Raw genomic sequence first — 24,267 nt, forward strand, 5'->3', positions numbered from 1 at the left:
GTGAGAGTGGAGGATGGGCAGTGAGGGCATCTCTCTCCCCAGATGACTGTGTTCGTGAAATTTAGGCTCCCCAGGTAGAGGGCCCACGATCCGGTTCTTGGTGCCAAGACGGAGAGCCCACTCTGCCCTCGGCTCCCAGGGCCACACCAGTTTGCCACCAAAGCAAGGAAGAGACCTCCCCTAGAGAGACCTCACTCACCAGTCGTTCAGACATCGGGGTCTTGTCGTCATCAGGTAGGTGTTGCTCCAGGGCGAGGACAATGCAGTTTGCTATGATGGTGGCTAAAATCATATATTCAAAGGGAGTATCACAGAATTAAGGAAAATCTTTCCAGCTTTGTTTAGGTTCAAAGCACAGTTGAGTGGAAGGTACAGAGATGTCCCATGTGCTCCTGTCCCCCACATAGGCACAGCCTCCCCCGTTATCAACATCCCCCACCAGAGTGGCACATTTGCTACAATCGATGAACCTACATTGACACATCATGATCACCCAAAGTCCACAGCTTACATGACGGTTCATTCTTGGTGTTGTACACTCCATGAGCCTGAGCAAACGTTTAATGACATGGATCTACCATTATAGCCTGATACAGAGTAGTTTCACTGCCCTGAAAACCTGGCAGATGACTTTGTAAGGAAAATGTGGATAGGCTTCCTCCGTTTCACCTCCAACCTTCATTGGACAAATACTAATTCAGCACCTACTGTGTGTCAGGTCCTGTTCTGGGCACTAGGGACACAGCTGCCATTGTGAAGGAGAAGTGAGTAAGTGAGATAACCACATTATACAGTACATTAAAAGATGGTGAATGCTATAGACAGAAAAATCAGGAAAGGAGATCGGTGGTTGCAATTTAAAATACAGTAATCATACCAAATGTAAAATAGATAGCTAGTGGGAAGCAGCCGCATAGCACAGGGAGATCAGCTCAGTGCTTTGTGACCACCTAGAGGGGTGAGATAGGGAGGGTGGGAGAGAGACGCAAGAGGGAGGAGATAATGGGGATATATGTATATGTATAGCTGATTCACTTTGTTATAAAGCAGAAACGAACACAGCATTGTAAAGCACTTATACTCCAATAAAGATGTTTAAAAAATTATATTCTAAAGCTAAAAACAAAATACAGTAATCAGATCTGATATGAAAAGCATGAGCGGGCTTCCCTGGTGGCGCAGTGGTTGAGAATCTGCCTGCCAATGCAGGGGACACGGGTTCGAGACCTGGTCTGGGAGGATCCCACGTGCCGCGGAGCAACTGGGCCCGTGAGCCACAACTACTGAGCCTGCGCGTCTGGAGCCTGTGCTCCGCAACAAGAGAGGCCGCGATAGTGAGAGGCCCGCGCACCGCGATGAGGAGTGGCCCCCGCTCGCCACAACTAGAGAAGGCCCTCGCACAGAAACGAAGACCCAACACAGCCAAAAATAGAAAAATAAATAAATAAATTAAAAAAAAATAAAAGCATGAGCAACAAAAGAAAAAATAGATAAATTGAACTTGGCCAAAATTTAAAATTCTGTGAGCCAAAAGGCATTGTCAGTAAAGTGAAAAAACAAAAGCAAAAAACCAACCAACAGAATGAGAGAAAGTACTTGCAAATCAGATATCTGGTAAGGGTCTGGTATCAAAATATATAAAGAACACTTACAACTCAACAACAAAACGATAACCCAATTAAATAATAGGCAAAGGGCTTGAAGAGACATTTCTCCAAAGAGGATTAGGAAAATGCAAATCAAAACCACAATGAGATGCCACTTCACATCCACTAGGATGACGAGAATGAAAAAAACAGAAAACAATAAGTGTTGGTGAGAATGTGACAAATTGGAACCACTGTGCGTTGCTGGTGGGAATGTAAAAACAGTGCTGCCACTGAGGAAAGTAGTTTGATGGCTCCTCAAAAAGTTAAAACACAGAATTACCATACGATCCAGCAATTCCACTCCTAGCTATACACCCAAAGAACTGGAAAACCGGTACTCAGATACATGTTCACAGCATCAATATTCACAATAGCCAAAAGGTGGAAAGAGCCCAAATGTCCATCAATGAATGAATAGTTAAACAACATGTGGTATATCCATAGAATGGAATATTATTCAGCCATAAAAATGAAGCACTAACACATGCTATGATGTGGATGAACCTTGAAAACATTATGCTAAGTCAAAGAAGCCATACACAAAAGACCACATATTGTATGAATTCCATTGATATGAAATGTCCATAACAGGAAAATACACAATCAGAGAGCAGATTGGTGGTTGCCCAGGGCTGGGGGAGGGGAAAACGGTGAGTAGCTGCTTAATGTTTTGGAACTAGATAAAGGTGATAGCTGAACAACCTTCTGAATGTACTGAATGCTACTGAATTAGTCACTTAAAAATGGTTAGTATTGTTCTGTGAATTTCACCTCAGTAAAATATAATATGGTGGTCAGGGCAAGTCTCCGAGAAGCAGACCTTTCAAGATCTGAGGGAGGGAAGGGATGGTCGGTCCATATGGCTATTTCCAGATGTACATTCCCTCTCTCTCTAGGCACAAACTCCTCCCTGCATCCTGGGAACCCTCCTCCGGGTTGACGAGGCTACCAGATAGACCCACTGGAGGGTCTGCCCTTGGGCGGGGGGTCTGTCCTGCTCACTTCATATTAGGGCCTGATCTGCTGATCAGTCGGTAAACCAGAATATCCCTGTCCCCCTGCCAGATCTGCAGAAGCACCCTCAGGCCTATAGCCTTAGTAAACAAAGCTGGCAACTTCTTTTCTTTTCTTTTTTGAATTTAATTTTTGATTTTATATTAGAAGAGAACAAAAGAGGAAGAGAAGAAAAATGACCTACAAAAGCAAATCCGAAACAATTAACAAAACGGCAGTAAGAACATACATATCAATAATTCCCTTAAATGGAAAGGAAACTAACATAACAAAGCTGGCAATTTCTGAGAAGGAGGTTTAGGTGTGGAGAAATGGATGTTAGAGGGAGAAAGCCATAGGGTATTGGTTACTCTGGAGCAGGAGTTTCCAACTTCTGCACTACTGACATTTGCGGGTGATCATTCTGTGTGTGTGTGGGGGGGGGGGGCTGTCCTGTATGTAGTAGGATGTTAAGCAGCATATCCGACCGCCACCCACCAGATGCCAGTACCATCCTCCTCTCCAGTTATGACAGCCAAAACTTACGACGACCAAAAGTCATCTCCAGATATTGCCAAGTATCCCCTGGGAACACTGAAATCCACTGTTTTGCAGAAAGATCAAAGAGCATGTCTTGAACTTGGCCATGTTAAACTACTGCCCTCCTCCCAGCTTTCTCTCTTACAAACTTAACTAGCCTCAGTCTCCTGTTTGGCCCTAGAGTTACATTTGGCATTTTGGAAGCTCTGTAAAAACCAAGGGATCTTACAGGCTGGAGGAGGAGTTGGAGCGTCTACCCACTTTCCAGGTGTGAAAACAAAGTCTAGAATAGACGACCTGGCAGTAAGAGTCTTAAGTAAGATGGGAAAGCCAGGTCTTCTTTGTCACCAGCTTCAGCCTTTGCCTCCAGCTGAAAGCAGCTGAGCCACGCTCCACGCACACTTTGAAAAGCAAATCCAAGACTCAGGGCAATTTGGGGAGTCAACAAAAACCATTCCTGCTGACGATCCTCTCTGATTGGCTTCCTGCCTCCGAGCTGACAGTCATTAGAAGCACAGAGAACAAAGCTGGGCTGTGTTGCACAAATACTCCGTTCTGTCTCACCCTGCAGCCCAGAAAATAAGAGACAATATTTGTACACAAAGAAGCAATGCCAAGCCCTTCCCTGGCCTCCCCTCGCCGAGGCTTCTGAAGCCATGATTTGAATCTGATGATTTCACTTCCCTTCCCTGCCAACTACCTCCCTGTTAGCTTCTGCGTGAAGCTAACCGCCTCACTTCTCAGGGCCCCCTGTCCTCCTGCCCTTAAACAGCTGGGATGTGACTTCCTTTGCATCAGATTCGAGCTGACGTTCCAGGAAGAGTCCCAGAAGGCCAGGAGCAAGCTGCACTCTTATGGGCTGCATTCTCAGGCTTTCAGTTGGCCGCTGTCACCTGGATTTCAGACCCAGAGCTCTTGGGTACGACAATGAAGCCTTAGTCAGCATGCGGGCCAACAGAAAGCAGCTGCCCACTCCCACCTTATTTCTTTTTCTTATTTTTTGTCAGACATGGGCACACTGGTTATCAAATGTCATCCCCCTCTCTCTGCACACACCCATGCACCCCGACAATGTCCACAGACACACGCCAGATGGGTGCCTGCAACACTGACCTTACACCCTTGCTACTCAATGTGTGATCCATGAACCAACAGCATAGGCAACACCCATTAGAAAAAAAGCAGAATGTCAGGCCCCACGGTGACCTGCTGAGTCAGAACATGCATTTTAGCAAGATCTCCAGGGGCTCTGTGTGCACACTGAAGTTTGGGAAGTGCTGCCTTAGATCTATTTCAGGGGGAGGAGAAGCCCAGGTAATTGTGGCTTTGAGTCATCCAGAAAGAAGGTGGGGGCTCGCCTTTTCCCTACAAGCCTTCTCCTCCATGTTCTGAGCCCAGGAGGAGAATTCAGGAGGCCTGGACCAGTCTTCTGCCTCCACTGAAGGGGGCTGAAAAGAAACCCAAGATCTTGATGGAACAAGAGTAATGTTGAAATGAGACGAATAAGCAGCAAAGAAAATTCTGGCTTACTGCACGTGGAAATATGCACGGCCCTCCCATGGCTACCATCTCACTCAGAAGAAAAGTCAAAGTCCTCCCAGCAGCCAGCAAGGTCCTGCGTGACCGGCCCCCATCACCTCCCTGCCCTCATCTCCTCCATTCTCCCCCTCGTTCACTCAGCTGCAGCCCCACTGGCCTCCTCCATCTTTCTCAAACACACGAGGCACATTCTACCGCCAGGGCCTTTGCACCTGCAGTTCTCTCCCCTAGAATGCTCTTCCCTCCACCCCCCCAGAGACCCGCATGGTTCCCTCCCTCCCTTCTTTTAGGTCTTTTCTCAAAGGTCGTATCCTCAGTGAGGCTTTTACCCCCTTTCCCTACTTCTTTTTTTTCCTTGGCCCTTGTCCCCAAACGTCTGCTATGTTTTTCTCCTTTATCTGGTTCACTGTTTCTCTCACCTATTAGACTATAAGCTCTGTGCAAGCAGGGATTTTTGTCTGCTTTGTTCTCAGCACCTAAGAGGAGATCTGTTACAGAGTAGGTGCTCAGTAAACACCTGTGGAAGGAAGGAAGGGTGAGTGGGTCTTGCTTTCCACATCTCTCCCCTCACCTCATCATGTGCCAAGTCTCCGTGGGCACACCAAGGATACAACCGGCTCCTTGAAATAGGCAATGTTGTGGTTGGTGCACAGACGCAAAGGTGGGGTACTGAGTTCTTGGCACAGGAGTTTCTCTCCCCAAGCAGAAGTCAAAGGTAGTCCAGGCAGGGGGAGGTGAGGCTTTCTCAGCCCAACCCTGAGTCGTGCCTGATCCTCCCAATTTAGAAAGCCTGGGTTCTAACTCACAGCTGCGGTGAGCAATGCCTCTGCTAGCTGAGCTGAGCCTTCCCGCTCCCTGATTGGTTCAGGGAGAAAGCACCTGTGTCAGTGGTATCCAGAATACTCAGCCAGCCAAAGAGGCCAAGGAAGGGGTGGGGGGGGGGCGTGGTGGATGAAAGGAGAGAAGCATCCCTGGTGGGAGGAAAAGCTGGCTCCTGAAATGGCTCACGGAAGTCAGGCTAGCAAACAGCCCTGCAGGCAAGTGCAGATACACAAAGCTTCTCCCACAATTAGATTGATCAGGACCCACAGAGGCCCCAGAGAGGGGCTGTGTGTGACACTGGAAACGACCAAGTGATTTCTCTGCAGGGAAGAACGGCTGCACCTGTGAACAGGAGCTGCTCAGAACATCAAGGAAAATCAGCTTGTAAAGCTGGCGTGGCTGATGGTTCCAGCCCCTTAGCAAGACCTTGCAGAATGTCCAAATAATTCATCCTTCTCTTTGTGGTACCCCCCATTCCCATCTCATTTCCAGCCTCTTGTGGTTGGTGTGAAAAATCAGATCAGGTTTGTTAACTCATCAAGGTCTTGACACTACCATGGGGGCTGCCTGATGGGTGTGCTCTGAGGAAACACATACTTCAATGAGTCAACCAAGCAGTTGAGCTTATGGGGAGAAGCCCAGTAGGTCTTATTTTCATGTTAGTTCCATGCTCGTCACAACTACCAGGAAAAGAGTAGGGGGTACCAGGGTCCTGAATGTATGGGTGTAGGACATATTCCTTGCTCCACTAAACATGCCACAATTTAACTCGGCAATAAGATCAACTATTATGGGGCCATAACAGGCACAGCAACATAATTACAGCTGCCATTTACTGAGTGCTTCGTTGGGCAGACACCAAGCTAAGCACTCGTTGTTTCAGTTAATTGCTTGCAACAATTCTACAAGGTAGGTTCTATTGCAAGCCCCATTTTCCAGATAAGGAAATTAAGGGTCAGAGAGAATAAACAAATTGCTCAAGGTCATACGTGCAGTAGGGCTCGCTCCAAGATCCATGCTGGTGGTCCCCACCACAGACCACTCAACAGCTTACCCTTACTTGTTAGAAGGTGGATGTTTTTGCCTTTATTTAAAAATTGGAGTTGGGGTACACCTGGAGTGTTAACCATGGATGAGGCCAACTGGATCAGCCCTCACCTGAGTTCCAACCACTGCCACAATTTAATGCAGTAATTATCAACCACTGCATGCTGGTCCACACCTTCATAAGCCCATCCTGAATGGGTCATATTAACGAATATTTCCACTTCGAACAATACAGATAGTCTCCCTCGAGTTCTCAGACATTGGCTTCGAACTCTCCAACACACAGGACTAACCAAAATCAAGCTAGAAAAGAGCTCTCCTCCAGCAGATCAGCTTGAGACTGATGGGTGACGACGCGCTAACAAGGGCCACTCTGGAGCGGCCCGGGATATTTTCAGCACCACGGCCAGCGGCAAGAGGCGCAAGTTTAAATTACACATCCTCCCAGACAAGGCAAGCTGGGGCAGGGCAAGTAAACCCAGTGTCAAGTATTAACACTCTCCGAGACAATTGCAAAGGCCTACATTTAACGTACACAGTAGAGGCATACACATGCAAAAAGATTCATTACGTCAGCAGGAAAATCGAATGAAGAGAAAATGAAAATCCCAACACTAAATAGATTTGATGTGCTGTTTGTTTTTTTAATATTAGCCAAGGATTTTCAACACTTTGGTTCTGAAAAGAGAAGTCTATCCAGGGCAGCTAAATCATGCTTCAGCTCAGAAAATTGGAAATATCTGCATGAGAAATTATACAGCAAAGTAGTTGAAAGGGTTTGGGGGTCAGACATGGTTTTGGACTTGGGCAAAGGAGTTTCCTTCCCCAAGCCTCAGCTTCCTCATATATATAATGTGAAAAGTAGCACCTACCTCATAGGGCTGCGTGAGAATGGAATGAGTGAATACACACGGTAATACACGCAGAACAGAGCGTGGCATATAGTATGTACTCAGTAAATGTGAGTGCTTTGTTATGGTTTACTCTGGTTCCTGTGAGATTGGGAAGCTTTATATGCTCACGAAAGCATAATACAGGGTTCATCTCATTGTAATCATGCAATCAACGTTCATTATTTTTATTTCAATTGCTGCCACCAGTATTATTAACTTTTCCTGTTTCTTTTTTTACCCATGTACGTCTCATTCCCCTCCCGTCATTGGAGAGCGTAAACACCTAGTCTCATCATGGCTGAGGAGGCTGCCTCTCAAATCTGAAGTGTTTCCAGGAACAAAACACAGTGAATGTGTGTGGTCCACTCTCTGAATATCAGGCTTAAAATAAATGTTGCAAAAATATCCATCAGATATTTCATACAAATGGGATCTTACAATACGTGACCTTTTGTGTCTGGCTTCTTTCACTTAGCATAATGTTCTTGCGGTTCATCCACATTGTGGCATGTATCCATACTTCACTCATTCTTAAGGCTGAATAATATTCCATTGTACGGATATACCACAATTTGTTTAACCATTCACCCACTTTGGGGCTGTTTTGACATTTTGTTTATCTAGAATAGATGACTCCATAGAAACAGAATGCTGATTTGTGTTTGCCAGGAGCCTGGAGGCAGCAGGAAATGCATAATGGGCACAGGGTTTCCTTTTGGGGTGATGATGATATTTTAGAACTAGATAGAGGTGGTGGGTGCACAACACTGTGAATGTACTAAATGCCACTGAACTGTTCACTTTATTTTTTATTGAAGTATAGTTGATTTGCTGAACTGTTCACTTTAAAATGGGTAATTATGATATGCGAATCTCACCTCTATTTTTAAAAAATCCCTGTTGTTTATCCTTCTCCTTTTTCCCCCCTTGATTCTCAGAGTTCACCTCATATGCTTTTATTCACTGACTTCTGCAGGTAACTTTTTCCTCAGACAGCCCTCAAGATCCCTTTTTAAAAAATAAATGGTTTTAATTATAATAGGAATATGTGCTTATTGTATTTTTTTAGTTTTTATAATGTATAATATATCATTTAAAAAATGAAAAGTCCTTACACCACCCCGCTTCCCAGAGATAATCAATGTTAGCAGTTTGGTGTTTCTCTCTCAGATTTTCCCCTACACACATTCTTCGCACTGGCTGCTCTCTCTTCTACTTTCCCCCTAGTTAGGAGCAGGGCTTACTCTCTCACCTCCTTCAGGTTGTACTAAAACACCTCCTACACTGTTGGTGGGAATGTAAATGTAAATTGGTACAGCCACTATGGAAAACAGTATGGAGGTTCCTTAAGAAACGAAAAATAGAGCTACCATATGATCCAGCAATCCCACTCCTGGGCATATATCCAGAAAAGATGAAAACTCTAATTCGAAAAGATACATGCACCCCAATGTTCATGGCAGCACTATTTACAATAGCCAAGGCATGGAAGCAGCCTAAATGCCCACCAACAGATGAATAAAGATGTGGTATATACATACAATGGAATACTACATAGCCATAAAAAATAATGAAATATTGCCATTTGCAGCTACATGGATGGACCTAGAGATTATCATACTAAGTGAAATAAGTTAGACAGACAAATATTACTATGTTATCACTTATATGTGGAATCTAAAAAACAATACAAATGAACTTATTTACAAAACTCACATAGACTCACGTAGAAAACAAACTTATGGTTACCAAAGGGGAAAGCGGGGTGGGGGAAGGGATAAATTAGGAGTATGGGATTAACAAATACATGCCACTATATATAAAATAGATAAACAACAGAATTTACTGTACAGCACAGGGAACTATATTCAATGTCTTGTAATAACTATAGTGGAAAAGAATCTGAAAAAGAATATGCATATATATATCTGAATCACTTTACTGTATACCTGAAACTAACACAATATTGTAAATCAACTATAGTTCAATTAAAAAAAAACATTGTCTTCCCACTGAGGCCTTCCCTGGCTACCAGATTTAAAATCCCAACCCTGTCAACATCTCCACCTCTCTGCCCTGCTTGTTTGTTAGTTTTTAGCAACTTTTCACATTAAACAAATTAGGTGATTTATTTATCTTATTTATGTTGGTCTCCCTCACTGGAATGTCCACCCTAATCGGAGGGAGGTGGGGGGCTAAGGATTTGTCTGACTTGTTCTTGATTGTATGCCCAGCAGCTAGGACAGTACTAACACATAATAGGTGCTCAATAAATACTATCAAATGCATGAAAACAAGCATTCCAAATCGTGTTTTCCCTTTACAAAATTGGGATCGTGATACATAACGTTCTGTGATTTGCTGTGCCCCTCACCACACTGGACACATTTTCCATATCAGTACATTGGACTTCCCCCTTTTAAAAGGCTGTGCAGTATTATTGTGAATGGATGCAACATCATTTATTTACTGTTCTCCTAAATGCTTCCAGTTTGTCTCTATTACAAGCAAAGCTGTGATGAATAATCTGACCGCACATCCTTGTGTATCTGTGAGGACTTTTTCTGTGGGATAAATTCCAAGACATGGAATTGCTGGGTTAGAGGGGGTGCAGGGTGCACGCTTGACATTCTCATAGATACTGCCAAATCAACCCTGCGATTCACAGGGCTATATTTTACAGTGTTTTAGAAAGTGGGGTGAGTATGTGTGTTCATTCTGAAATTAAATCCCTGATTTAAATGTAAAAATTGCTCTGTAACAAAAAGTTTAAATGTGGAAGAATTAACATGACTCATGGAAAACACACATACGTACACACACATGCATGCACACATACACACAGCAAAATGCAGTTCCCTTAATGAAAAAGAGAAAGGAAAGAACTACCAAAACAAGTTTTGAGCAGGAGGTGTTGATTAATTTTAAACTCTTGGGGTCTGAGGCTCCAAATAAGGACTGAATACTTCTCTTTGTTTCTCTCTCTCTCTTTTTTCAGGACAGTAAAGTTCCCTGGAGACATCTGAGTGATGTGAGATCTCTGTCTCCTGGTCAGAGAGACATTTACAACCATGTTCCCTGGCATATTCACTCTACTGAGGGGAAGTCATTCTCCTGTCTCGTTGTACTGTCACCCCTGTGCAGTGGTCAGCGAAACCCTCCATTTCCTCAGCATCTTCTCGATATATTTCATCTACCCCTTGGCTTAAATTCAAACCTGAAAATTCCCTGAAGACCATCAACTCCAAGGCCAAGGGGGCCACTGGCAGCTTCAGATTAGTTTTCCCAAACAACAGGCAAATCCAGCCCAGGGAGACATCTGCCACGATAGCCCCAAGTAAACAGTGAAGCCAAGGAGAAGAGCCCCAAGAAAGCAAGAGAGACAAAGAAGGACCCTCCCAATCCAGGTGAGGTGAAAAAGGTATGTAAGAACCCAGAGGAGGTGAGTAAGGCCCCCTCAAACCCAGCTGCAGCCAAGGAGAAGGTCCCCAAGAAAGGCAGGAAGGCCAAGAAATTCCCTCTCCCAAACCACACAAGGCCACACAGGTCTCTCCCAGTGCCACTGGGCTCAGCAGGAAGTCGTCCAAGGTCCAAGCCTCAGCAGCCAAGATGCTGAGGTCCACAGGAAAACAAAAAGCTGGGAGTAAGACTTCGGTAGAGCCTGTAACTATGATCTTCAATTTCCATGTGGCGAGACCACGGTCCGTGCTGGCCCCTTCCATCCCTGATCATTGGAGGACATCCTTACATCCTCATCAATGACCAATGTCAACTCCAAGCCACACACACCCAGAAGTGACAGCAGCTACCTCCAGAATGCCCCTTCCCATCATCTTTCTCTTTAAGTACGACTCTCCTCCTCCCAGCTAACTAACTTTTTAAATGCAAACCAACATCCGTCCTATGAAGCTCCGCAACCTGCTGACCCCACCATTTCTCAGCACTCTCTCCTGCCTTCATCTCCTTCCTTGTCAACCTTACGTAGGTTTGTTATATATCACTCCCTTGCCTCTCCTTCCATCCTGGAAAAAGCCTATCCTTGGATGAACCCAACCAGTTGCTTTCCCGGGGTCTGTACAGAGTAACATTCCTGAACGAGATCAACGATCTGGGAGGATGACATTGAATTCATGATCCTAAACCTTGAATGGCCATTCAAGAATTAGAGCATCCTAGGTGGAAAAGATACCAGCACCTATTGGTACACTGCTGGGAATAACCCAATTTAGAGAAATAAATATCCTCCCATCATTAGAAACCCCACCCTTGACTTCAAATCTCCCTCCAGCCACCAAACCATTTCACTACCTCCCTTCGTAAAGAAGGAGTTGACTACACATGTTGCCTCCACTTCCTCACCTTAAATTCTTCTTCTACCCTCTCCAGGCTGGCTTCTAGCCCTGTCATGTAACCAAAACTCTTATAGTGAGGATCGTCAAAGACCTCCAGGCTGCCAAATCCCAGGACCACTTTTCTGTGCTCAGATTAATTGGTCATGCCCTCCTTTTGTGTTTTCCTACTATCCTTCTTGTCACTATTTCTCTGTTTCCCCATCTCACTCCGCCGTTTCTACTAAATCTCTAAATGTTGGTCTTCCTTGGGGCTCAATCCTAGGCAGTCTTCCATTCTCTACATCTACTTTCTAGGGAGTCTCATGCATTTTGATGTGTTTTGTCATCTCTTGCTGCCCTTGCCTCCCAAATATCTACTCATTGCTCTGCTCTGTGTCCTGGGAAAAGCAGGACTGACTCTGGTAAACGGCATTACCCAGCCTTCCTCATCTCCTGCCTTCTGGGCGGGTTTGGCCAATGAGAAGCACCAGTAAGAGATTGAAGGAAAAGAGGGGGAGTTGGGATATTTCTTCATCCCATTTCCTCCCTGCTCCAGAGTGAGGTTCTGGCTAGGGATGTGTCCTTTTGCACCTTCTCAGAGACATCTCAAACTTCATAGGCAAATCTGTATTCATTTCCTACAGCTGCTATAATGAATTACCACAAACTGGGTGGCTTAAAGCCCACCCATAAAAACCCATAAAAGAAATCTATTCCCTAACAGTTATACAGGCCAGGAACCCACAATTAAGGTATCGGCAAGACCAAGCTCCCTCCAAAGGGTTCTAGGGGAGGATCCTTTCCTGCTTCTTCCAGCTTCTGGTGGCTCTAGGTGTTTCTTGGCTTGTGGCAACATCACTCCAACCTCTACCCCCATATTCACATGACCTTCTCCTGGGTCTTCTCTCCTCCTCATCTCTTCTAAAAACACTTGTCATAGAATTTGCTCACCATGACATCCTCAGCACCCATCCCGGTGCTGAGCAAGTAGCAGGATCCAATAAATGTTTGTCAAGTGAGCGAATGAATCCCTATCTATCTCATTTCTCTCTAGATCTCAACAGCAGTCCTTTCTAAATCTTCCAACGCTCCCAGCTGTTGCACTGGCAACCCGAGTTAAACAGATTTTCTGGAAAGCCCCAAGTCCCGGATGAAAGCTCCTTCATTTGCTCCCCTGTAACACTTCTTCAAATATTTGGGTCTGCCCAGCCTTTTCCTCTGCTGGCCCTGCCATCCATGAGGATTCTCCTTGAGGCTTTATCATTAAAAAATAAACCAATATATTCTCTGCCTCCAAAAGAAGCTTTTACTTTTGCAAACTCTATTGATTTAATCCTAGAGGCTGCTGGCAGCAGAGTCCCAGGAACTTCATCAATATGACAACACCCGGCGCAGCCGGAACAGCGAGGAACAGCTCAGCCAAGATCTTCTGCTTGGGTCTTCACTGATCCTGACTGAATCTCTCACAGTGATGAAGAAGGATTTACAGTAGGGGACAGGATACTTGCAATTGCTCCAGGATCCTGCTTAGGTGAGCAAAAGGAAACGTCTTCAAGCTCGAGGCGCTTCAGAGTTATCTGTTAATTTGCTACTATAGCTGATTCCCAGGGGGGTGCTAAGCCAGCAAGAAACCAAAGATAATGGAGGAACACTACAGGTTCTAGAACTTGAGTATAAACTCCCTGGTGGGGTGAGCAGCAGGAGAACAGGCAAAGGGGAGGCGGGGAAGAGGAAGCCGAAGATGGCAAGAGTTAAAACTGAATGAGTTAAAACAGGGGTTCCTTCATCCCTCAGCAGATACTAAGTGATCCGGGAAGGAGAGAAAAAAAAAGTCATAGGAAGAAGGAGGTTGAGGGTGTCTGAATCAATGGCCAGGGGTTTAGAAACCATTCATCTCCCCAAAGGAAAAGTCAAACCATTCTTTCTCTATTTTTATTCAAGATTGAAAAACAGGGAAAGGAAATAGAGTCTCCATAGGAAGAAAGCAAAAGGGAAATAATCTTTGTTAGCTGGAAATTTAAATGAGTATACATACCCCTCATCAGAAAATTGTGCTTAGATATTAGCCCCAGTGCACAGATGACGAATATACGTTCTGAATAGTCTACATCCTGCTGCAGTAACAAAAAAACCTCCAAATCTTCGTGACTGAAAACATCACAGGTCTATTTTCTTGCTCATGCTATATGTCCACTGCAGATGAGATGGGGACTTTGTTCTATGCAATCCTCTCTCCAGCACCTAGTCTGAGGGAGGCTCCCTCTCTGTGCATGTGTGATGGTGGAGGCAAGAAAAAGGGAACATGGTGAATCATACACTGGCTCTTAAAGCTTCTACCCAGAAGTGACACCTGTCACTTCCCCTCACATTCCACTGGCTAAAGCAAGTTACATGACCACGCCTATCTTCCAGGAGGTGGCGAAGAGACACTCTACTGTGTAACCAGAGAAGAACCACAGCTGAGCAAGGTGAAGGATTTCCACTCAGGAAGATTAAATGACTTGCCCAAAGTCAAAACAGCTTCAAAGGTGGCAGAAGTGGGATCAGAATTCACAACCATATGGGCCATGTTCTGCACATGACAAGACTTGAGAATAAAGTCTAGATAACTGTGAGGATAAATATCAATGCGGGCAGGGGGGAGAAGGGACAAGGGAAAATAATGCATTGAGTGAGGGAGAGATGGAAGGAGACAGAAAGCTAACACCAGAGCATAAGTAAAGAGGTCTCATCTTTAGAAACCAAAACACATCACAAACATCAAGAAAGGGATGAAAGGCTTCCCTGGTGGGGCAGTGGTTGAGAATCTGCCTGCCAACGCAGGGGACACAGGTTTGAGCCCTGGTCTGGGAAGATCCCACATGCCGCGGAGCAACTAGGCCCGTGAGCCACAACTACCGAGCCTGCGCGTCTGGAGCCTGTGCTCCGCAACGAGAGAAGCCGCGGTTGAGAGGCCCGCGCACTGCGATAAAGAGTGACCCCCCGCTTGCCGCAACTAGAGAAAGCCCTCGCACAGAAACGAAGAGCCAACACAGCCATAAATAAATAAATAAATAAATAAATTTATTAAAAAAAAAAAAAAAGAAAGGGATGAAGAGCCTCACACTTAGAGAGAGAGGTCAACAGCAACAGAGAATGGAGTAGGGATTTGTATGAAGCCACAAGGAAGTGGGGGCACAACCATGAAAAGACCGAGTATGCTTCTTGCTCTTGCCCTGAAAGCTGCCATCTTGGTTGAAGCTCTAAACACTAGTTTGTGTAACAGCCTCAGGAAGCCAAGGCCAGGGCTTGCCAGAACTCCCATCAGCTGCATTGTCCCTCCCTGGACATTTTCCTGCACGGTTCTGGGAAATCTGCACCAGAGTTGGATGGTGTTCCAGAACGGATGGTGCTGGCTTGGCCCTTCTGAGTACTCCTCCCCCACCCATACCCAAGCCAGACTGGAGGTGTCAAAGATCTGGCTCTACTGTACACCCAGCCAGCAAGTGGCAATTCTAAATAGATGGGTAGGCCAGTTTAGCATTAGAGCAAGGCTTCTGGAAAGCACTCACCATCACTGCCAACACATCATAGCCATTTCAGCTGTGAGCACCTAGTATGTGCTACCTATGTGCTTTCTGCACGTTAATTCATTGAGCCCTCACCACCTATCTGTCCAAAAATCCTACAGATCAACCTTCAAATTATATCCAGAACTGGCGGTTGCCAGGAACTGGGGGGTAGCAGGGGAGAGAGAATGGGAAGTGACTAGTAACGGGTATAAGATTTCTTTTTGGGGTGATCAAGTGTTGTGAAACTAAAAGAGGTGATGGTTGCACAACATTTTGAATGTACTAACGGCGACTGAATTGTACACCTCAAAATAATAAATGTTATGTTATACATGTTTTACCACAAAAGATATTTTCTAAATTGTTGCCAGAATCCAACCACTCATTATCTCCACAGCTAATAGCCTAGTCCCGCCCCCACTTGCCTGAACCAGCACTGTCACTTCCTCCCTAATCCCCAGTTTCTGCCCTTCCCCCCACCATGGTCTGCTCCCCGCACAGTGGCCAGAGGAGCCTGTGAACATCTGAGCCAGGTCGCGTCCCTCCCCTGCTCAGGACTCTCCATGGCTCCCACCTTACTCACAGCAGAAGCCAAAGTCCTCCCTATAGCCCACAAGGCCCTGCACCACCTGCCCTGTCATCTCCCTGCCCTTACCTCCTCCCACTCTCCCCTTTGCTCATTCCCTTCAGCCACACCAGCCTCCTTGCTATTCCTCCAACATGCCAAGCATGACCTTACCTCAGGGCCTTTGCACCTGCTGTTCCCTTTTCCCCCAGACATCCTCATGGCTTCCTCCTCACTTCTTTTGAGACTTGGATCAAATGCTACCTCCGCAGTGAGGCCTTATCTAATATAGAAACTGGTCTCCCCACACCTTTTCCTTGTTTTCCTTCATTGCCCTTATAATCTTCTAGAGTACAAGGCAATTTACTTATTATTTTGTTTGTTGCTTATCCTATGTCTCTCCCACTGAGGATGTAAGCCCATGTGGGCAAGGACTTTTGCCTGCTTCTTGTGTCTAGAACAATGCCTTGCCCACTGTATACATTTGATCAGTATTCACAAAAGGAATATACAGCCCTATGAGGTGGAGACTATTTTCCATCCAATTTACAGAGCAGTAAAACTGAGGCTCATTACCAAACTCAGTCTGAGTTCACAGCTCAGGTTCTCAACCACAGTGATTGACTTTTATTATTAAACATGCAGCAAGGATCAATTGAGCACCTACTATATGCCAGGTGGTGTCCTAAGTGCTGGGGATACGACAGAGGACAAAAAGACAAAGCTCATCTCTCGTGGAGGCGACCCAGAACCCAGCTTAGCGCTTTCCTGCCCAAACTCTCACCTGCCTTCACGTTTGGCTCCAACAGCGGCCCCTGCACCACACGGTTAGAGATGCCCTAAGAAATAGACTGTCCGTGTGATCTACACCAGCTCTCCACAGTGCTTCTGTGTCGGCTTTTATGACAATTTGTCATTGTATGACATCACATGATATTTTATAACACTGTATGACAGTGATTTGTCAACCCCGCCAACTTCACGATCAACTGCGAACTCCGTGAGCTCAGAGACCTCAAGACAATTTTCTTTTCATCCCATGTTTGCTGATTTATGGATGAATGGAGCGCGGAGAGCTGCCTCCTTCAAGAAGCAGCCCTTGGTTTTTCCTCTTCATCTCTCTGTCCTTGGAAACCTAACTAAGCACGTCCCTGGAGCGGTTTTACAAATATTTGTGTTGTTGTGGGTTTTTTCCTTCCATTTTCCTGGGAGTAGAGAGTCCTGGCCAGAATGCCACCTGCACCCCTACAAAATAACATACATTGTGATAAGTGCTCTAAGGAATGATGAGGGGGAGACCTGATTTAGACTTGGGGGTGGTGGCGGCTGGTTCAGGAAAGGCTCTCTGAAGATGTACCATTTAATGGGAGACCTAAAGGATTTATACGGATTCTCCAAGTGAAGAGTTGGGGGAAGGTACAAGAATTTCACAGTGGCTTTATTCATAATGGACAAAACAAGAATAAACCCAAATGTCCATCACCAGATGAATGGATAAGCAAACTGAGATATTTCTATATGATGAAATAGTACTCAGCAATAAAAATGAATGAAGCTGTAGTGCTCACTCATCCAGCACACATTTATTGGCCACCTATGATGTGCCAGGTGCTGTTCTAGAAGGTTCCAGTCCACACTGGTGGACAAAACCAATAAAACTGCCTGCCGTTGTGGAGGTCACGGTAAAGTGGCGAGACAGACAACTAGAGCATGCCAAAGGGAGAAATAAAGCAGGGGAGTGGGTGGGAAGTGCTGGGTGGGCAATTTAAAATCGTGTGGATGCTGAGAAGGTGGGCTTTGGACAAAGACCTGGAGGGGGTGAGGGAGAAGCCATGAGGTTGTCTGGGGGAAGGAGGATCCAGGCAGAGGGAAGAGGCCAGTGTGGCAGGAGCTGGTGAGTGTGGCGGTGGAGGGGGAGGGGTTGCTGTGTGGAAAGGAGCTTGGAGATCCTCATGGGTTTCCCTGAGGCAGACAAACTCAGTAATGGGCAAGGAGCATGGTGGCTTCTAGACCTTGGGAATGGGGGACAGAAGAGAGGCCTGAGCTTGGAGTTCCTGCTACCCTCACTCTGCATGTCTTATCAGACAAACCAGCCTGGTGTTAGGAGAGAGTATACATTCCTTGGCCTGACACGCTTTCCTAAAAGACCAGAACAAAGAAGAAAAAGAAAGTCTGGCCTTGTGAGAAAGGAAGGGAAAAGAAGGATCTAAACAGAGGAACACAGAAAAGAAATTGCTGACATATATTAATACTTACTATATCAGGTCTTGGCAAACTACGGCCCATGGTGTGCTTTTATAAATAAAGTTTTATTGGAAAAAGCCACAGCTGTTTGTTTACATATTGTTCATGGGTGTCTCTGCTCCACCAGCAGAGCTGCATGGCCCCGACAGAGATTTATAGCCCACAAAGCTTCTTTGTGATCTTTACTATCTGGCCTGTTGCAGAAAAAGTTTGCGGGCCCCTGTACTATAACAATAACACAGAACTACATATTAATACGTTAAGTATTTACAGCATGTGTTTATATCTTAATATATAACTCTATAATATAAAATGATATAATTACAATTATAATTAACATCTATATTAAGTGCTTATTATGTGCTGGGCACTGGATGAAGCTCTTCTGCCTACATTACTGCATTAAATCTGTTCAATAGCACATTGAATTAGGACATTATCATTACTGCTGTTATTAAGAAGAGCACAGACTCTGGAGCCAAGACAGCCTGGATTCAAACCCCACCTGCGCTGCTCGTGGAGTGGGAGGCCTCAGACAAGCTACTGAACCTCCCTCTGTCCTGGTTTTCTCTTTTGCTACATGGGATGATGCCAATGGTACCCACGCCTTAAGGCATTGAGAGGATGAATTTAATCGATACAAGTGAAGTGCTTACCCTATTGTCCAGGACTCTTGTTACTAAGATTGTCTTTATTGACAGATGAGGAAACTGGAGCACAGGGAAGGGAAGTCACCCGCCCAAGCCAGCCAGTGGTCCAGTCGAGATTTGAATCTGTGCTGCCATTACTGTCAGAAGCAGGGATGCGGCAAAGTTGGGAAGAAGGTGATGAAAACCAGGAACCATGGAGCTCATGAGAGGTGGACCCCACACACCGCCCTGGAGGAGTTGGGTCTGACCACCTCTCTTCTCATTGTTGTCCTGGATCTCGGAGTGATTGGAGGAAGGAGGGGACCTGGCCGGCTGGCTGCCAGAGGCGATGAGGGGCTGCTCTTCTGCTCTCCGTGGAGGGGAGGAGAGGCCAGTTCAGCTTGAATGGAGGAAGTCAAGACAGAGCTGCCCTCATCGTCACAGAGCCTTGGGGGATTCAAAGAAGTAGGTGAGGCTGGGAGGGGACAGGCCATTGTTACAGTCGCTGGGCTGACCTTGCAGGAGGCTGGAGATGGGGATCCACTGCTAACACAGCCGGACCAGATTGGGGTAGGGTTGGCGCGAGCCATTGTTAGCACATCCCGGCTGCAATTTCACTTGTGCACCTACTTCTGGCGGCCAAAGAGAGGAGGGAGCAGATGTGGGGTTGGAGAGTTGCTTCCTGCCGGTAGGACCAGAGTCTACCTTCCTGGGCTCAGCCTGAAGGACCTCTCCTAGGTTTCACCTCCAGCAAGATAGTCACTTTCTTTGGGCAGGAAGCTGCCCTCTCTGACCCCATCCACGCACCTTCCCCCACCACAGCCTTGGTTTAAGCCAAGGGCCTCGCCAGGGGCACAGATTGCCTGCTGACACCCAAACGATCCGCTGTCTGAGCAGAGGGCCCCACACTCAAGCCTGGCATAAAACTGAACAACTTTCAAGGACACCAAAAAATTTCCTCTGTAAGGGAAAGAACTCTCAGGGCGAGGAAAGAGTAAAGGAGGTATTAGCATGCAGAGAGAACCAACAATCACACCACCACCAGCAACAATAATAATAGCAGAAGAGTAGATTTTTTGTTTTGCCATCTGGGAACCTGATTTCTCCTTGTGTAAAAGACAATGTAATGTGTCCACCAAACCTCCTCCTCCTGGATGCACACATGGACTCAATGTCCAGGTACGCTCTGCAGTTAGGTGAGCCATGGTACGGGCTGTCTTCTGTTACCCAGAATCCACTCCTCTTCCTTCTCTACTCTGCTATGCCCAGGGAGGCTGACCTGTGCAGACAGCCTCATTGAGCTCCTTATCCTCTGGCTTCCAGTTGGGTTTGGACAATGGGGATCCCTGGTGGGATATGGGGGGAGGGCATGAAGTTGGGGCATTTATTCTGTTGGCTTCCTCAGGTTACAGCTCCAGTGGGGCAGCTGTTCCTCCCTCTCTCTCCCTTCCTCCCTCCCTCTCTGCTTTGGTAACTGCCCGCCCACATCTCTTAATTCAATTCTTGATGTGTCTTCTGTTTCCTACTGAAGTCCTCTCTGGTACACACCATGGGACAAAATTTTGGTCGATTAGCATGCTGGCAGAAATGAGGTTCACTACTTCTAGATGTGACCCACCAAAACCTCCTGTGTGAGCCTTTCTAATCTCCCTACAGGCTAGAAGCAAGACTTTCAAGTGCTTACGGGATAGTAGAGCCACGAGATGGAAAGATCCTGGGCCCTGGAATCACAATGTGGAAGGCCACCTGCTGATTATCCGACTGCGCTTTAGGTGAGTGAGAAGTACATTCTTGCTGTACTAAGCCACTGCAGATGTGAGGGCTGTTTCTTACACCAGCTAGTGCACCCTAATACACCTTTAAAAGGACCATTCCTCTTCCCCATTCCCATGGAGTTGGCTCCACCCCCCAATGCCAGAGACCCGATGATGTGACTCAAGCCTAAGCCAATCAGAGCACCCCTTCCCCTACAGTGATTGGTTCAGGCATGAGCAGATCACCCCAGCACAGCCAATCAAAATCAATAAATCATTTGATGAGAAGGCTGGGAGGATGGCTGGGAAAGAGAATCACTTTGGAGAGGACCAAAGGTCTGGATCTTCAGGCATGTCCTGTCCACATGGAGAATGGAGCCAATTTCAAAAAGCAGAGCCCAGAAACCAAAGCCTAATGATGTCATCTGATTTGTGGATCCAGACAAGCCAGAAGTGGGTCACTTTCTACACTCTTCTGTCTCATAGGCTTGTCAACTCCTCTATTCTTGCTTAAGTCCCTTTGGGTTTTCTGCTCCTTGCAGCTGAAGGGCACTAACGAATTCATGTAGGTAAATGTAATGAGTCTTCACTATGTGTCAGGCACAAAGTTTAGAGATAGGTATTTTATTTTAATTCCCATTTTACAGTCAAGGAACCTGAAGCCCTGTATATTACCCAGGAGCACTCTAGTAGGAAATGGTTTGCAAAAGAGTATTTTGTGATCTTATAAAAACAGAATTGGGCCAGAAGTCAAGGTACTGAATTCCAATCCCAAAACCAACATTTTTTGGTGAGATCTCAAGTATACCCTAATGCAAAGTAAAACACATAAAAACCCTTGTCTCTCTCCCTCACTCATCTCATTAGGGTTAGTTGGGGTGACACATGATGCAACAGCTAATCAGTGTTTTGAAGGAAAAACTATCAACTCATTGTTCATAAATAACATATTGTTATTAACAAGTGGCCATTGTTGAATTAAATCCAGAAAACCCTGGGGGCCAGGGGCTGTCCAGTGACTCTCTCGGCTAGATTTCCAAAGACCATCTGTGGCAAATATATCCTTCAGAGCAAATATCCTTGGCAGGAACACAAACTGCTTTCCTCACCCAGAAAACTCAACCAGAAAAGGAACAGAGATAAAGAGAGGGGAGAGGGAGGGGGGGGGGAAATTATGCCAGCTCAAAATATCTTTCAATCTGACCAGTGAATTCTATTTCCACAGCCACCATCCCAGTCTAAGGCACACTGTCTCTTCCTTGAAGGACTACAGTGATATCCTCACAGGTCTCATGGCTTTCTTTCTTGCTCCCATAGAATTCACCCTCCACACAGCAGCCAGTGGGGCTGTTCACAGATATAATCTCATTGCATTGCTGCTCCAGTGACCAGACAGTGCCTTTAGGATAAATACCAAATTTTTAATCATCCGCCACAGGACCTTGGCACATGCTGTTCCCTCCGGGAAGAACATCTTTCCCACCACTCCTGCCCTCTCTGTATCAGAGTTCCACTAAAGACTCGCCACTGGTGAGTCTTATCACCACTTATCACCACAGTGGGGGTTTATCACCACTTCCTTGGGGGAGGTTTTCTTTTTCAATGTTTATTTATTTGGCTGTGCCAGGTCATAGTTGCAGCGTGCAGGATCTTTAGTTGCGGCATGCGGGATCTTTTAGCTGCGGCATGCAGGATCTAGTTCCCTGACCAGGGATCAAACCTGGGCCGCCTGAATTGGGAGCGCAGAGTCTTAACCACTGGACCACCAAGGAAGTCCCGGGGGAGGTTGTTTTATGTGTTCCTCTCAGAGCAAGCTGGATTTGTCCTTCCTAAAACCTTACGGCATTTACAATTGTAACTTAAGTGGCCATAGCTATTTACCTGTCATCCTTGCCACACTGTAAGCTCCACGAAAGCACTGACTGCATCTGCCATGTTCATCATTGTAACCCAGTACCTTGTATATAGTTGGCACTCAGTAAATATGTGTGGTTTGACTGGCTGAGCATGAAAACAGACAAGACCAAAAGAGGTAAAAGTTAAATAGTCAGAGAGGTCGTCTTGCAGATCATTGAGGCAAGGATGGACTTTTTAATAAATGGTGCTGGGACAACTCTTATGGAATAAAAAGGAAATCAGACCCCTACCTCACACTATACACAAAAATCAATTTCATGCTGATCAAAGACATACAATGAGCAAAACTGTTGAAGTTTTAGAAATAATATGACCTCAGGGTAGAAACAATTTTACTAAATAAGATACAAAACCCACAAACTGTAAAGGAAAAGATTTCTAAATTCAACCACAATAAAATTAAGAACTGCTATTGATCAAAAGATGTCATAAAAAAGATCAAAAGACAAGCTAAGAGAAGATATTGCACAGCATATAATGATGAAGGACCAGTTTCCAGAATACATAAGGATCACCTACAGATCAATAGGAAGAAAAAAAAAAATCAAACAACCCAATAAAAAAAAAGTGAACCAGGCATGAAGAGGCATTTCATGAAAGAAGAAACTTGAATAGCCAATAAATGTATTAAAATATGTTTACCCATTTTTGCAGTCAGGTAACACAAACTCAAATCACCATGAGAAATTGCCACACATCCACCAGAAAGGTTGCAGTTAAAAAGCCACCAAGTGTTGGTAAGGATGTGGAGCAACTTGAATGCTCAGCTACTGTTGGCAGGAGTGTAAATTAGCACAAACACTTTGCAAGAACAGTTTGGCAGTATTTAGTCAAATTGAAGACGCACTAATCTTAATATCCAGCACTTTTGCATCGAGGCATGTACCTTTAAGAGACTCTTGCACACGTGCAGCAAAACCCATAACAACTAGCAACGTTGCTTATTTTCAGCAACCAAAAGAGAACAGACTCACATGTTCATCATCAGTGAACAAATATGACCACAAAGGAGCCGCGGTGACCACAATAAGAATGGATCTTACCAATGTAATTGTGAGCCAATGAGGCAAAATACAAAACAATTCGTATCACATAATTTTAAATTTATAAAGTTCAAAACCACGAAACATTTAACTATATTGCATACTTAGGTGGTAAAACCACAAAGAAAAGCAAGCTAAGGATTCCCATAAAATCCTCAATAGTGGTTCATCCGGGAGGGGTTGTGATGGGGGATTATGATGGGAGTTGCGATGGGGGATGGACATATGGGAGAATCTGAGGAGATGGCCGTGTTCTGGCCCTTGACCTGGATGAAAGGTTTTTTTTTTTTTTTTAATTGAAGTATAGTTGGTTTACAATGTTGTGTTAGTTTCAGGTATACAGCAAATTGATCCTGTTATACATATAAATATATATCTATTCTTTCTCAGATTCTTTTCCACTTTTTATTCTTTCAAATATAAAATTCTTTTATATTTAATAGGTTATATTAAATATAGTTCCCTGTGCTATACAGTAGGACCTTGTTGTTTATCTCTTTATATACAGTAGTGTGTATCTGTTAACCCCAAATGCCTAATTTATCCCCCCCTTCCCCTTTGGTAACCATAAATTTGCTCTCTATGTCTGTGAGTTTACTTCTGTTTTGTAAATAAGTTCATTTGTATCATAACATGGTTTTTAAAATGTTCATCTATGTTCCTACACTCTTTTCTAGGTTTGTTTTCTCCCTCACTCCCCCCAATACATACACACACACACACACACACACACACACACACACACACACA

The 24,267-nt window shown here is 45.2% G+C and overlaps 1 protein-coding gene across 3 annotated transcripts in view; it reads right to left on the reverse strand.

Moving 5' to 3' along the window:
* CACNA1A (calcium voltage-gated channel subunit alpha1 A) overlaps positions 1-24,267 on the reverse strand; it is a 234,429-nt gene that overhangs the window by 192,092 nt on the left and 18,070 nt on the right. For all 3 annotated transcript variants that reach the window (XM_068534814.1, XM_068534815.1, XM_068534816.1), the window contains exon 2: positions 200-305. In XM_068534814.1, the coding sequence (XP_068390915.1) occupies positions 200-305 (106 nt within the window). The remainder of the gene's footprint in view (positions 1-199; positions 306-24,267) is intronic.

Source organism: Eschrichtius robustus, chromosome 2 (genome assembly GCF_028021215.1).
Source record: "Eschrichtius robustus isolate mEscRob2 chromosome 2, mEscRob2.pri, whole genome shotgun sequence".
NCBI classification, from domain to species: domain Eukaryota; kingdom Metazoa; phylum Chordata; class Mammalia; order Artiodactyla; family Eschrichtiidae; genus Eschrichtius; species Eschrichtius robustus.